Source organism: Mixophyes fleayi, chromosome 10 (assembly GCF_038048845.1).
Source record: "Mixophyes fleayi isolate aMixFle1 chromosome 10, aMixFle1.hap1, whole genome shotgun sequence".
In the NCBI taxonomy this organism is placed as follows: domain Eukaryota; kingdom Metazoa; phylum Chordata; class Amphibia; order Anura; family Limnodynastidae; genus Mixophyes; species Mixophyes fleayi.
This window is the reverse complement of record NC_134411.1, coordinates 55,228,604-55,244,575: the sequence shown is the minus strand read 5'-3', so window position 1 is coordinate 55,244,575 and position 15,972 is coordinate 55,228,604. Positions and strand designations below refer to the sequence as shown.

The 15,972-nt window shown below is 39.5% G+C and overlaps 1 protein-coding gene across 1 annotated transcript in view; it reads left to right on the top strand.

Annotated features, from left to right (window-relative positions):
* Window positions 1–15,972, top strand: part of B4GALNT2 (beta-1,4-N-acetyl-galactosaminyltransferase 2 (SID blood group)) — a 210,543-nt gene that overhangs the window by 68,805 nt on the left and 125,766 nt on the right. Inside the window, exon 2 of the mRNA XM_075188797.1 lies at window positions 13,905–14,084. Coding sequence (XP_075044898.1) covers window positions 13,906–14,084 — 179 coding nt within the window. The 5' untranslated portion in view covers window position 13,905. The remainder of the gene's footprint in view (window positions 1–13,904; window positions 14,085–15,972) is intronic.

Here is a 15,972-nt window from a genome sequence, read left to right as displayed (position 1 = left end):
TGTAATTCCTGGTAAGGCTTCATTAATTCTACAAACAAACCAGATTGTCTTCCTCTCCATCTATGCATGTTGGCAATGCAGCCATCGTCTTTGGGTGTATATTACACCATACACTTATAGTTAAATATCTAAAAAAATGGACAAAGGCAGTTTGGTTTCTGTCTCTATAGGCCCCCCTCCACTTGTAGAAAATACTAAAAAATGCAGCCGTTATAGACTGTACAATATTAATTGAAATGGACAAAGCCAGTTTGGGCTCAGTGTGTGTATGACACCCTACCCATAATGAGAAATTGCCAAAACAGCAGCCTTTCAAGACGGTACGTGAAATAAAAATGCCCCAAGTCCCTTTCCTCTTTGGGGGTAGATTGCACCCTACACTTAAATAGAATGTTTTAAAAACATGTTATCATCATTATCTTGAGCTTCATCTTCACCCTCATCAGTGTGTACGTCATCATCACAGACCATCAATTCATCGCCGCTATTAGAGAACAGTCAGTGCTTGGATGTCATTGATGGTGAAGGCCTTCCTCATGGAAGATGTAGTTCATTTTTATAAACATCATTTTCTCCACATTTTTGGGAAGTAACCTTCTATGGCGATCACTGACTAAGTTCCCGGCTGTGCTGAACACTCGTTCAGAGTACACACTGGAGGGTGGGCAGCTTAGGTATTGCAAAGCAAGTTTGTACATGGGTTTCCAAATGGTCTGCTTTTCTTCCCAGTAAGGAAAGTGACTGTCTTACATTTCCATATCAATTACCTCTTGAAAATAATCCTCCACTATCCTTTGCATGTTAATACTCATATTGGATGGAGTTATGGGCAAGGTCATACATTTTTTGGAAAAATCGTTCAAACCAGCCCAGATGTTAAACTGTTCTGGTCTGCCCTCTGCGTCTTCCCTGCTTCTTTTTGGAAAAATAATTTTTTACGAGCATGCAGCTGCTTGAGAAACTGAAGGAGGACATGTCGTTAAGCCAAGGCCCAGTTCAGCGGACAACTTGCTGAGCAATAGCTCCTTGCAAAAGTTCACATCTCGCTCATTTTGAAGCAAAGACTCAATGTAGGTCTTAAACCTTTGATCAAGTAGAATGGCCAAAACGCACTGATCCGAGTTCAAGATCTTAATAACTCGAAGATCATTGTGAAGCGAATTAAGTACTTGATCGACAAGGCCAACATACTTTGCGGAATTGCTTGCTTTCATCTCCTCCTTCAGTTTCTCAAGCTGCTTTTCCAATAGTCTAATTAAAGGAATGACTTGGCTCAAACTAGCAGAGTCTGCACTCACTTCACACGTCACAACTTCAAATGGTTTCAGCACCTTGCACAGCACTGAAAGGATTCCCCACTGTGCAAGAGTGAAATACATCCCCCCTCCTTTCCCAATGTCATGGCTTGTGCAATACGCTTGGATGGCTTTGCGCTGTTCCTCCATCCTCTGCAGCATGTACAGGGTGGAATTCCACCTAGTTACCACCTCTTGCTTAAGTTGGTGGCAGGGCAAGTTAAACTGCTCTTGGAGCTGCTGCAATCTCCTACATGCTGTGGCTGAATGCCTGAAATGGCCTGAAATTTTACGGGCCACTGAAAGCATCTCCTGCACCTCACGGTTATTTCTTAGGAAGCTCTGCACCACCAAGTTGATGGTGTGAGCAAAACAGGGAATGTGGTTTAATCACCCAGCTGTAATGCTCGCACTATATTGTTGGCGTTATCAGAAATGACATATCCTGGGGAGAGTCCAAGTGGTATAAGCCATGTATCAATCACATCTCTTAGTTTGCGTAACAAATTGTTAGCTGTATGCCTGTTAGTAAAGCCAGTGATACAAAGAGTGGCCTGCCTGTGACAAATGTTACATAGTGGTGTACATGCTGCTGCTGTTCCTGCTGGTGAAGGTGAATGACCAGCCCAGTGGGCTGTCACAGTCATATAGTCTTTGGTTTGGCAACTTCCACTTGACCACATATCTGTGGTTAAGTGGACAGTGGGCAGAATGGCATTATTCAGCCCAATCTCTACATTTGTACACAATTTTTGGTATAGTTGTGGAATAGCTTTACGGGAAAAATGGTGTCGTGATGGAATTCTGTAACGCAGACACAAAACCTCAATTAACTGTGAAAAACCAGCTGCGTTTATTGTGGATATTGGACGCAGATCTAACACTAACATGGCAGCCATGGCATCTGTGATTCGCTTGGCGACTGGGTGACTGCTGTCATATTTGCTTCCCCTAGCAAATGATTGTTTCACAGGTAATTGTTGAAATGTAGGACTGCTCTTTTTCTGGGTCTTCCTCTGGGCTGACGATTCACCCCCAGCAGCAGAAACAGCAGCAGCAGTGGGACTAACGCTTTCTTCAGAGGAATCAATTATAGTGCAGAAGTCATCCAGCCTTAATAAGTGGGATGCAGGGCTAACTCCGAGCGCTACTGAGGATATTGATGAGGATGGTGTGGTGGGTGTATTTTGTAGCCATCGGGATGTCGGTGAGCGGAGGGTCCTCGCTGATGATGGAGTGCTTGTAATTTTTTTGGAAGAACTTTCAGCTTTTCCCAACACTTTGCCATGAACTCTTGTTAGGTGGCGTAACATAGACGAGGTTCCAAGATGGTTAAGGTCCCTCCCTCGACTGACTGTGGCTTGACATACACTACAAATGGCTATACAATTGTTGTCTGGATTTCGGTAGAAATAATTCCACACATAAGAAGTGGATTTTTTTGTTTTATGGCCAGGCATGACAATGGCCTTTTTCTTGTCACGTGCCAGAACTGCTGCCAGTGGTGCAGGACTTACACAAACAACCTCATCCTCATCAACATCCTAATTAGCGCCCTCGTCGCCTACACAAATCTCCCCCTCATCCTCTTCTAATTCCAAAGTGGCATCCTCAATTGGTGTATCACCAGCTACACTCGGGCTGTTCAGGCACACATCAGCAGAACTGCTGAAAGGGCCCTCCTTTATGGGTACACTAACAGAATGCTCACGATTAGACATCCCACTGTTGGATGGTCTCTCCACAGGGATTGGTGTCATTTCTGATTCAGAGCATACATTATCCTCTAATGCCTTACTGTTTTCTTGCAGCTCGGCTTTGATGCGTAACAGTAGTTGTGCACCACTTTCAGACTCCAAATTACTTGGTCTTGCTTGGTCACGAGTGACCATACAAGAAGAAGGCTCGGTATCATTTTTGGATCTGCCACTAATAGAGAAAGGCGAAGGCCTCATTCTTTCTTTGCCACTGCGTGTGTAGAATGGCATGTTGCCAATTTTTTTTTTTATCGGCACTTAACTTTTCCTCAGTTACACTTCTTTTTCGCTTCAACACGGTAAATTTTTCTTTGGTGTGTGTTTTTTTTACCTGATTTAACAAGACTATGTACTTTTACATCGCAGATGATGTACTGTGAACACTACCATCAGGACTGGTGACAGAACCTGGTTGCTGATTCTGCTCATATGTGGGCTGCTTTGAATCCATTTTAATGAGCCTAAACCACTTGTAGTGCCAAAAATTGTCTTATATAGATATTGCTGACAAATATGACTTTTTTGGACAGCCAGAAAAATTAGTGTAAAACATTGGGGAATATTGGACACCCCAAATCACTTGAGGTGCAAAATATTGTCTTGTATAGATACTGCTGACAAATATAACTTTTTTGGACAGCCAGAAAAATTAGTGTAAAACACTGGGGAATATGGGACACTCCAAAAGCACTCGGAGTGCCAAAAACAGAAAAAAAAAAGCCTCCTCTATCCTCCTCTAATAATTGCAAATCCAATTGGTATTAATATTAGAATTGTATAGAATAGAATAGAAACAATTATGTGCACAATAATTGTTCTGTCCCTGCGCTAATATAGCCTGTGACCTAACCCTGCTCTCTCCCTCTGTCAAATGTCGATGGATTGCTGTGGAGGCGGGTATTTATGCTTTTCAAATCTTGCGAGTACCGAGCTTAGAAATCCGAACACGTCACAATGACGTTTTGCCTCGATTTCGATTCTGAATGGGCGGGAGAGTACCGAGCCTACTCGCGAAATTCGGATGGATTCGGATCTCGAGGAACCGAGCCCGCCCATCTCTAGTTCAGATAGACTACTGTGGACTTGAAAATTTATATGAAAATTCTATTAATTAGGCCCCTGGGTCTTACATATCCATCATCACCATTTATTTATATAGCGCCACTGATTCTGCAGCGCTCATTCACATCAGTCCCTGCCTCATTGGAGCTTACAGTCTATATTCCCTAACATACACACACAGAGACGGAGACAGAGAGATAGAGAGACTGGGGTCAATTTTGATAGCAGCCAATAGTATGTTTGTGGAGTGTGGGAGGAAACCGGAGCACCCGGAGAAAACCCACGCAAACACAGGGAGAACATACAAACTCCACATAGATAAGGCCATGGTCGGGAATTGAATTCATGACCCCAGTGCTGTGAGGTATAAGTGCTTACCACTTAGCCACTGTGTTGCTCTACAAACTTATATCCAAATTCATATCCAAGAATTCTTGAATCCGATATCAAGCCAATCAGACAACAAATCAATAATCAAGCCAATCAGACAACATTACGTCTTAGGTTCACAAGTATTCAGGTTTACACGTCTTGCATGTTTCTCCACGATTGTGGTTTCCTCAGAGACATCGATCAAGTGTTACCAGGCTTCTTTTTAAATCCATAACAGTCAATCAGAATTAAAAGTCATTAAGCTAATGGAGATTGTATGTGACAAACAATGATGAGTGAATTTTCTAATATAATATATATATCCTCATTAAGCATTTGGTGGCACCTCCTAAATCAGTAAAAAACTATACAAATATAAATATATAAAATTAAATATGAATCAGAGATATCTTATCTTGCAATAATACAACCGAGCAACATCAAACCTCCTTATTTAATAAAATAAATAAATAAAACAAAATGGCTCTTTGTTTAGAATTCATTCCACTTGGGGTTAGATTCCATAAACCTTTGCATCATAGGCCAGTAATCATCCAACTGAGCCACTAACATTAACTATCTTCAATACAAATTTACTCCTCTTCAAATAAGGCTAATACAGATTATAAACATTATACTCTTAGTTAGTGCATGTTCTCTCAGCCTCCTGTCAGAGAGGAAGTAAAGGTATCCTACAGAGGTGTTTATGCTCTGCCTTTGCATATGCTCATTCATTTGCATCAGTTCCTTGCAAGCTGCTGGGGGATGTAGCCTTTCTGGGAGCCAGAGTTGTGCAACAGGATCCTTGGATTTGCCGAAAGGAGTGGCTGCCTCTAAATCCACATTCACAGGGCACTGTAAAGACAAGGGTAGGATAATTTTTTTTTCATACGGTACTGCTTAGTTTAGCCTTGGTTATAGCTTAAATTAATTGGAGTACCAAAAGCAGTTGAGCCACTTGTGGGGCAGTTCTGTAGATATAAAGGATGAACTAGCTTTGCATCCCCTCTCACCAGCTTATGTTAAAATGTATTACTCTATGTTTGCTTAATAGTACAATGCCACTCTGCCTAAATTTTGCAAGGTGGACTCCACATGTATAAACGTATCCATATTATAGGTACATCCTGCTATATTATTGTAAGTGTATGAAGGTACTGCCATTTTTGGAAGCAACCTGTTTTTGTAACAAACTGAAACAGGAAATCACATGTTAGCATAGTCTCAGCTAGGTAGTGTTATGGTGTCAACTGGGAAACTGCTTTCCATGCTTAGCAGGGGGGTGTTTGTCAACACTTTGTATCAAGTCTTATGTGTGTGTGTGTTTCCTGTCAAAATGCCCCATGATGAAGCATACAGTTCCTTGCTAAATTACATGATTATCTACCATTCCTAGTACTAAATAGTGAGAACTATGTTTGAAGCTGTCCTGTTTGCAAGAGAGATATCTGCCATCATGACTCATTACTGGAAAAATGAGTTTGGCATGCTCATAAAATCACTGCCCATTGGCCCATTCAAATCTAGCCCTGATTGGTTAGCTCACTCTAAGCCTTCTCCCCCATTGAGCTCCATTCTCAAACGCCTACTAGGATTAGTGCAGTATTTCAGGTGCTGATTTGAGTTTATGGTAGTGGTTGAAACTGGTTTTAGATCTATATAAAGAACGCTGTTGCTGTATGTGAGGAGTCATCTTGTAATTCAGTCTGTTCTGACTAAGAGTTAAAGCTTCTGTTGGTCTGGTCTGGGATCTTGATGGGATCTTTGAATTCTCCTGAGCTTTTCACTTTGTGCACCTGAAAAAGGAAGTAGACTACAGGCTCTGTCCCGACCTTGCTGATAGAGGATTGAATGTGTGGCCCCTCTGTGTATAATAACTCCAAGTGCGACAGTAGATATAGTCCTTGTATGGTTGTTTAAGAGGCTTTGTACAGTGAAGTCTGTGTTTTCCCATTTATATATAAAATAAAGTACACTTGAGGCTAGATTTACTAAACTGCGGGTTTGAAAAAGTGGAGATGTTGCCTGTAGCAACCAATCAGATTCTAGCGATCATTTATTTAGTACATTCTACAAAATGACAGCTAGAATCTGATTGGTTGCTATAGGCAACATCTCCACTTTTTCAAACCCGCAGTTTAGCAAATACACCCCTTGGTCTTTTTATGCTTTTTGCCTAAGTGATTTTTGAATGGAAAATAGCTGATATATTCAGTCAACACATAAGGTTGCCTTTGGGTTGACCAGATAGCACTGCATGGGCAAAAGAGCTAAACATAAACCTGATATTATCACATCTAATAGCAGCAGTGGGATCACTAAGTCCAGGTCACTACCCCAGATGGAGCAGCTGATGTACTGTATTCTGGATATGGTTCAGAGATCCTCAAACAGCTGGCACTCAGGAACCAGGCACTGTAATTTGCTGAAAGACTTCCTGACCAGGAGGCCAACATATCCTGTGAGGCTAGGTCAGAGATTCTGGCTGAGATGAAGCGGTCCTATCAGAGGACCACTATGTGGCACCTAAAGGACATGCCCATCGTCGAGCCATTCTAATGGGTGGCCATTGATATAGTGGATATCTTACCAAAGCTAAATCAGGCTGAAAAGATATACATCTTGACCCTAGTAGACTATGTATGCAGATGCCTGGAGCTGTAGCTTTGTCATTCATAGACGTTGAGCATGTAGCATACCTCTTAATGAACATGTTTCACTGGGTAGTATTCCTGCAGAAAGTGATTATTGGCTAAGGGTCCCAATTCCAGAAGTTTGGTGTAGAACCCTGAATAATATAGAGAGGTTTGACAAATAAGTCAATTTGACATCCCTTACTATCACAAATAAGAAAATGAGGTATTTTTCCATTGTATATCTTTAAAGAGAGTCAAAAGCTGTGCAGTATATTTGATGTGTGATTGTAGGGAGACAATATATGTATCTAAAAAATAACCCACAAAAAGGGACACGCAACACCATATTGGGACAACGGTAGGTGAAGTGAGGGATTTTAAGTAGGTGAGAATAGGTGGATATTTATAAGATGTGTTGTATATAAAAATTATTCTGATTGCGATTACCCTCTCAATCTAATAATGACATGTCATCTAGAATTGAAAAGAAAGTTTGCAATAGAATTTAGCATCCTCAAATTGGCGGCAAACCTCTTCCACATAGTGTATTGTATTTTGGACCACAGTGCCTCCCCTCTTGTCAGCAGGCTTTATAAAAATGGATAGATAGCCTTACATTCAGGGAGTGGGTGAGATTGTGATAATGGGAACTTTTTGTTGTTTTTCTTAATGAAATTGGTTTTCAGCACTCTCTTCAAAAAGCTCTGAATTATAAAAGTATATTTACATTTACATTAAAGGTCAATACTAGAGATGCTCACTGACCCCCGTGTTTTGGTTTTGCTTTTGGTTTTGGATCTGGATTACCGTCGTGTTTTGGTTTTGCAAAACCGCCATTGCGTGTTTTGGTTTTGGTTTTGGTTTCGTTTTGCTATTTTGTTGGAAAATTAATATTTTTGTGCATAAAATAACCAAATTTAGTGCTCCACCTGTTTCTTGGATAAGTAATGTAATTGTAAAGCTAATAAATTATCAAAAAAACAGTTTAATTCCTGGTAGGTAGGCCTTCATTAATTCTACACACAAACCAGATTGTCTTCCTCTCCATCTATGCATATTGGCAATGCAGCCATCGTCTTTGGGTGTATATTACACCCTACACTTATAGTAAAATATGTAAAGAAATGGACAAAGACAGTTTGGTTTCTGTCTCTCTAGGTCCCCCGACACTTGTTGAAAATAGTAAAACATTCAGCCGTTATAGACTGAGCTTTCTTTTTAACTGCTTTGGCCATAGTCCCTCTAATATAGTGTTTGTGTAAGCAAACAAGAGGAGCAGGGGAACAGTATCTCAGTAAATCTCAGTATTTCCACAATAATGTGCAGCCTAGATCATTGATTGGTTTCATGCCCTATTATTACCTTCAGATATACAGTATATGGGACAACTTCTGCATACTTCCCAACTTCTGACAAGTATGATCCGGGAGCCTGCCGGGGAAGGCGGGCGTGCAGGAGGCGGGGCTCCAAAAATTGCGTCATTTTTGGCCCCACCCCCGTGATGCAGTGACGCAAAAAAACGCTGCGATTCCCGGATCTGCCCACTTCCTAGTGAAGTGGGCAGATCCGGGAGATTGCCACACTCTCCCAGGAGTCCGTGAGACTCACGCATGTCTCCCAGGTGCCAGCCACCAGTTTTAATTAGCCGGGCATCCGACAGTCTGATTCTGACGTCTGTTAGCGGTCAGTAAAAAAAGGCAGAAGGCGGGCGGCCGCTGCACCCTTTTGGGCTTGTGCCCTGAGCGACGGCACCGCCTGCACCTGCCTAGTTACGGGTCTGTCTGTGTGTGTATATATATATATATATATATATATATATATATATATATATATATATATATATATATATATATATATATATATATATATATATATATATATATATTACTTAAGAGTTACTGCAGGACTTCTGTAAAAATCTAGTGATAGTGAGGCAGATGGTCAACATCATTATCTAGCCATTGCTGACTGGCTGCTTGCATTTTGACCACTGCTAGTTCTAATTCATTAGCAATACTGTTATATTATATCAAATTGCAGTTGTCTCTTTGCATTACTTTGCCATTTCCAATTGGACTACTTCAGGAAACAAAATTTCCTTTAATTTTTTTTGTTCAAACTTTCTTTATTGCGTTCTCCAACTATACATTCACATGAAAGACCAATGTAAATTACAATTTACATTATGGTGCCAACAAATCAGAATATAAGGAATATCAAACAAAATGCTCCTCTATAACATATAAACAATTGTTGTCCATTAAACAAATTGATAAAACAGTAAGCCAAACTGGGAGACATGAGGAGTTAGGGGTATATGGAAGGCAACAGTGAGGGGAGGAGTTGAGAGGAAAAAGGGAATGGGATGAAGATTCCTGTATTTGAGCTTGAAATATAACTTAACCCATATCGATTAAATCTTAAATTTAAAGTGTTCCTGTTTCTATACCATTTACCAGTGGGCTCTAATGTCTACCCATGTTACTTGGCTCCTCCACACTGTTCTGCTGTTCACCCTCTCACAGGACCACGACCTGCAGGTTTGTTGCCGCTAAGTCCATACCTCCTTGCGGGGGTTCCTGGTGAAAACCACCTGCATGTTAGACTCTGCGCCTGTGCGTGGGCTAAGCCATGTCCAGCAGAGCCTAGGGATCAATTTCCTATAAGCCAAGCGTGACACTACCTCAAATTCAGTCTAACACTGTTGGAGGAGAAGAGGATATCAATCTATTGGGGATCACCACCTCGGCGGCATTATTATGATTCTTTAAAAAAAATAAAAATTCTTGTAGTTGCAAATTGGTAACCTTGATAAATTGAGCCCACTTCATTTTTAAAGTGGTAATCAATAGATATGAGGGTATTTGTATTAAATTATGTTATATGTGACTTTCATTCTTATTAGTAACACTGTCAAAACATGGTTCTCTCTTGTAATTGACACTTAATTTATTTATTATATTTTACATTGTCAAACTATGTATCTTTGCTATAAGAGGAGTTCAAACCCAGTCATCAAGGGCTACCAATAGGTTTTGATTTCAGGTGTCATTATGGGGTTGAAACAGATGTGAAGTTACTGACCCAGAAAAATAGATTAACTCTCCTGTGCATGATTAAAATAAAATCCTGAAAACATGTACTGTTGGTAGCTCTTGATGACTGGGCCAAAACATACTGGTAGGTTAATTGGCTGCTTTTAAATTCACCTTGGTCTCTATCCGTGTATATTAGGGAATTTACTGTGAGCTCCAATGGGACAGGGATTGATGTGAGTTCTACACCACTGCGGAATTAGTGCCACTGTATAAGTAGATGATGATGGGTTTGAGCACCTCTGCTATAAGCATAAATATTTTTACACGTAATGTATACCTGAAGTAAAAATACTGCACTTTTGGAATTGGATGGATCTTGAGACATGCACGACTTAACATATAAACATATGATTTTTTTTGGGACAATCTTTACACATATATTTGGAACAAGCGTAAAATGCATCAAACTCTAGATGAGGTCCAATATTTTTTTGATTTGCTTTGTAATAAAGCTATAGTATGGTTTGTTTTATTTTACTTTTAAATACACCGCTTTTATAAGTCAGTAATTGTCAGAAGTAGGGTAGGTATTAGGGTATCAATTGATTATGAGGATTTGTCCCTGCCGACAAACTATGCACATGCTGCTAAGACGCAGCTTTAAACCACCATTTTGTTATATTTGTTTGGATACCATATTACTCCTATGTTAATGAACTTCCAATAATTACTCAGCTAAGATTTGTAGGAATCTGTGTCAAAGCAAAACTTATCACAACCAATCTATTATCAGGCTCCTTTGTGCCTGTTAGCTTCATGTGTATAGTCCCTATAATAGCATAAATAGATGCCTCATTGCACTTTCTCTGTCTACTAATGAATAATTATCCATTCATGCAGCATTCTTAGAATTCTACCGCCTTTTTCTTTGCCACAAGTAACCAATTAGTGTAATCTAACACTTTACAATGCATTAGTCTGACTCTGGATACCACATGAATTTACAGCCTGCTCAAAGTGACTTGATGGCACTTTTTTTTAGAATGCTTGAATAATTGGTTTATTTTTGTGGGAATTGCTAACACTTGCCAATATAATCACTGAAATCATTGCTTATTTTATCCATGATTTGAAGTAAGGTCCTCAACTCAGCCGGCACCAATCTAGGTTAGGAAAATATGATGTTCTCGATCCAAACCAAAGGAAAGCCAAGATAAGTTTCTCAATCAAACTCGTGCTCTAACACCACCTCTTACACTATTGTCACCAAGTAGACCAAAGAGGAATGACAATAACATGAGTCACATACTCCTCTTTCTGCAACAAGAGCAGTTACCTCATGTCACCACATTTCTTCCTGCAACCCTTTATTGCAGAGATCAAACTATTTATATGTATTTAACAATTTGGGTAACATTGTCTCTTAAAATGACCACTTCTCACATAATGTTGGCACATACAATTGATCATCATACTTATCGGTGGATCTTTGTTCCACTCCATTTGTGATTAATTGCTCTTTACCATACTTCAGGATTGGACTCCTGTCTGGTTTCTACCTTTACTTTTGAACATCTGATCAAAGTTTGGAGAATGGACAATAGCATCAGCTTCTTGTCTTTGGACTCCCATCAGTTCTATGACTTTACTTTTCCATACATCAAGAATATACTCTGCATTCTGGATTTGAAGTTGTAATTACATTTTAATATTACAAAAGTGGAAGCTGCTCAAATCAATTTATAGGCCATAACAGGTGCTTGGAAGGGTGGGGTTATCCTGCAAGGAACATACACACAACATTTTTCCCCCAGCACACTGCTATAGCCAGCAACAGATCTGCCATTTCTACTGTAGATAAAAATGCAAAAGTCTTTGTTGCACACATTTGCAAATGTATGTTTAAGCCATCCGCCACACCAAGGCGCTTTTGCTAATAGGATGGTCCTACTCTAAACAATGAGAGTCCCATATATTTGGGCCATACATATGTGTTTTTAAATTGAGAGCCAACTTACCAAAGAGGTACCCCAGAAGCCTCCAAACAGCAATTCAGTGCCAGTAACCCCTCTCAGCTACTGACACCAACATGCCTCTCAGACAAACACAAAAGTGGAAGCTGCTCAAATCAATTTATAGGCCATAACAGGTGCTTGAAAGGGTGGGGTTATCCTGCAAGGAACATACACACAACATTTTTTCCCCCAGCACACTGCTATAGCCAGCAACAGATCTGCCATTTCTACTGTAGATAAAAATGCAAAAGTCTTTGTTGCACACATTTGCAAATGTATGTTTAAGCCATCCGCCACGCCAAGGCGCTTTTGCTAATAGGATGGTCCTACTCTAAACAATGAGAGTCCCATATATTTGGGCCATACATATGTGTTTTTAAATTGAGAGCCAACTTACCAAAAGAGGTACCCCAGAAGCCTCCAAACAGCAATTCAGTGCCAGTACCCCCTCTCAGCTACTGACACCAACATGCCTCTCAGACAAATACAAAAGTGGAAGCAGCTCAAATCAATTTATAGGCCATAACAGGTGCTTGAAAGGGTGGGGTTATCCTGCAAGGAACATACACACAACATTGTTTATCCATTAACAATGGTTATTCTATTATGTGTCATGGGTTACTCACACCTGTTTAGATTGTAAGTTTATTTTGGTAGAGACATCTTTAACTTCTGCCATTGTATGTAATTTGTTTGTATCATGAACTTCTCCATCTACCGCTCTGTGTATTATTTCAATTCTACATAATTTAAAGTCATAAGTAAATGTTTTATATACATGTGGATCAATCCTGCAAACTAACTTTCATGGTATGTTGGCATATTTTGCTGCACTGGATTTCTTCACATAATTTCTATCAACTTATATTTTGAGCCAACTTGCATTAACTGGGAACTTTAAGCCACATGAAAACATTTCAAATTAAGTCAGGGCATTGATAACCACATAGCAATATTTCTTTGGGTTTCAGCCAAATAGATTTTTTTGTATGTTTAGAGCTGTTGATGTGTTGCGTGATGCTATGTTCTTTTAAGTTTCAGCTGACATCATTTTCTGATACCGACTCATATGGTTCAATCGCCATAATCATTTTCTGATACTGTCTCATATGGTTCAATCGCCATAATAAGATCCAGTTATTTATTTATAGCTATTAGAGTGGTTTTACACAGGTCTTTTCTTTATTGATATCCAGTCTTTTTTACATTTGTGTTTTTTTTTTTTTTTTTTTATTAAATTGTGATTTTTGTTTTTATTTCACTCTGCATGCAGCTCGTGTCCTATCACTTATTCTGCTGTATGTGTGTGATTCACTTATTTTTGACAAGGCATTAGAGTGCTTTCAATTTCTCTGTAGTTTGTGTTCTTTTCAGCTGACATAATTACCTGACATTCGCCTGTAGAATATATCGTTCAATATTATTCCTATAACTATTACAAGTTTCCCACCGTCTTAGGCTGCGAATCAGGACAAAAGCTTGATGCTACCCAATCCATGCATCAATTTCCTACTTTGTGTTAGCCTATGAACACCGTTCTTGTTTTGTTAATTACAAATGCCAGTAACAAATTTATTCTTTAAAAAAAAAAATCAGCACCACTATTTAGCTAAGATCATCACAGTTCAGGGAGAAATAATTTAAACAGAAATGATTCCAAAAAAGGAAAAGTGTGACAGATTTGTTACCTTTCATTACTGACTTTTCTCTTTTGTCCTTTGACTCCCAGAATGACGAGATACAAAGCACTACTTGTATGCACTTTCATTGGATCAATAACATTCTTTTATATGAAAAGATATATATTCAATGTACCCGACCATCAGCCAAATGAGTTGCCACCAGAAATACAATTGAAGCTTATACCAGAAGACAAATTGCTCTCCAGGTTCCTTTATGAAGAAATCAAGTAAGTATTAGATGTAAATTAAAAAATGTATAAAAAAGTTAAAGCCCTGCATATTTTTAAGTGTACCTATCATGATGAACTAAAAGAACTTTACATTAAACTAACATTTTTACATTCACTAGTATGCAGTGGTCGAAGTGGAAATTTAGAAATGGAGGTATGGCATTTGATAGTTTTACAATAGGAGAAGTGGCGGTAAGGCATACCACCACTTTCAATCACTGCTAGTATATTAATACTACTTAGATTATCTGTTGTGCTTTGCCTCATAAGTTTTTTTTCGTTTTTTTTCTTTGTCTCGGGTCACATTATCTCATTACTATTGTCTTTTCTGAAAAGTAAATGAGAGGGGAGATCCCTTCATCAGCGTTTTTGCAGTGTGAAAGGAAAGATGGTCAAAGCCATTTTTACCAGTAGTTTTAGAAGAGAAAAAAGGTAATTGCAACAGATCTTAGCAAGTGTTTTTTGAATGGATGATGCATCTATGCACATGTTAAATTTAGGTAAATGCACTGTGTCACATCACATTAGACCTACTGTATCAACTTTCAAGAGGGAAGTTGCTTTTTATCTGCAATGATTGACTGTGCCTACCACTCAAACACAAACATATACATATACTCACATATGCCAATTTTTTAAACAATTTAAAATATCAAAATTGTTGATTTTATAAGTCATGACAGAATGCAGTGTACTGTCCCTCAATTTAATCCGTCTGGCTACCTATTACTACCTCACCTTCCCTCTTTCAGATTGAGTTGTTTGGTGGCGTAGCAATAGGGATTGCAGTACTCACAACGGCATTAAGGCATAGAGACACAAGGATTGATTATGACTTTTATTGTGCCTGCTACTGCTAGAGGTAAAACTAAATCACCTCCCACCCTAAAAAAAGAATCTAGGTCCACCCCTGCCTCTCACTTTGAGTTATTTTCCTTATGGGAATTGCAATAGTTCCATGCCACCTATGTCACATGGTGCCTGAAAGAATGCACAAGTTTGTGATGCCCCATCACTTTGCTCAGTCTTCACCCTTTCCATCTCTTCTCCAGCTAATCTACATGGCACTCCAGCTCCATAGATTAAAATAAGTAGTTGTTGGGTCACTGACCCAAACAGCCTGTAACAGGAACTAGGGGCTGAGGTAATAAGTGAAAGTGTTGGCACTGCATATCCCAGCAGCCCTGGCAGCAATTAACTGCTTGGTATGTTGGTGTTTGTAGAACTGTTAGTTCCCCATACCCATAACAACAGTTCTAATTGGCCATTTGCCTATAGATCCCTTGTATCAATGAAAAAAACATACATGTCCCAGGCCCAAATTAAAATCAACACCAGCACTAATAGCCTGGTCTAATTACCACTAAACAGTGCAGTACATCATGGGCTTAATGAATATCTTCAGGGACACGTTTGCAAGTCCTTGATATCTGTGAGGGAGAATGTGTTTATGCTTGACCTATGTGAGGAGTTCTGTAACCATAGTGTGAGATAGCCTGCTCCACTGGGAGGAGTACTTTTGTTTCCATTTTAATGGAGTTAGGCATATGTTGATGCCTGAATGTTAGGAAAGGTATCATAAAGGTCTAATCGATACAGTCCATAGAAAGTCTTTCTTGCCAATGATAGGTAGACAGGTGGCAGGTCATGTGAGGTTTTCAGAATTAGTTGAAACTGGGATTTTGGTGGATGGGGTTAAAGGATTTGTGGCCTTTTCCCTCTGTACTGTCACAACGATGCTGCCAATAGCACATGAATTTTCACCCAATGTTGAATGTCGCTCCATTTTTTAATGGAGTAAGGAAGTTGCCCATCACAACTCCTAGCTATCTGGGTTACATTGTAATAGTAGAAAATGTTGGGGACTGCTAAGCCACCATTTGAC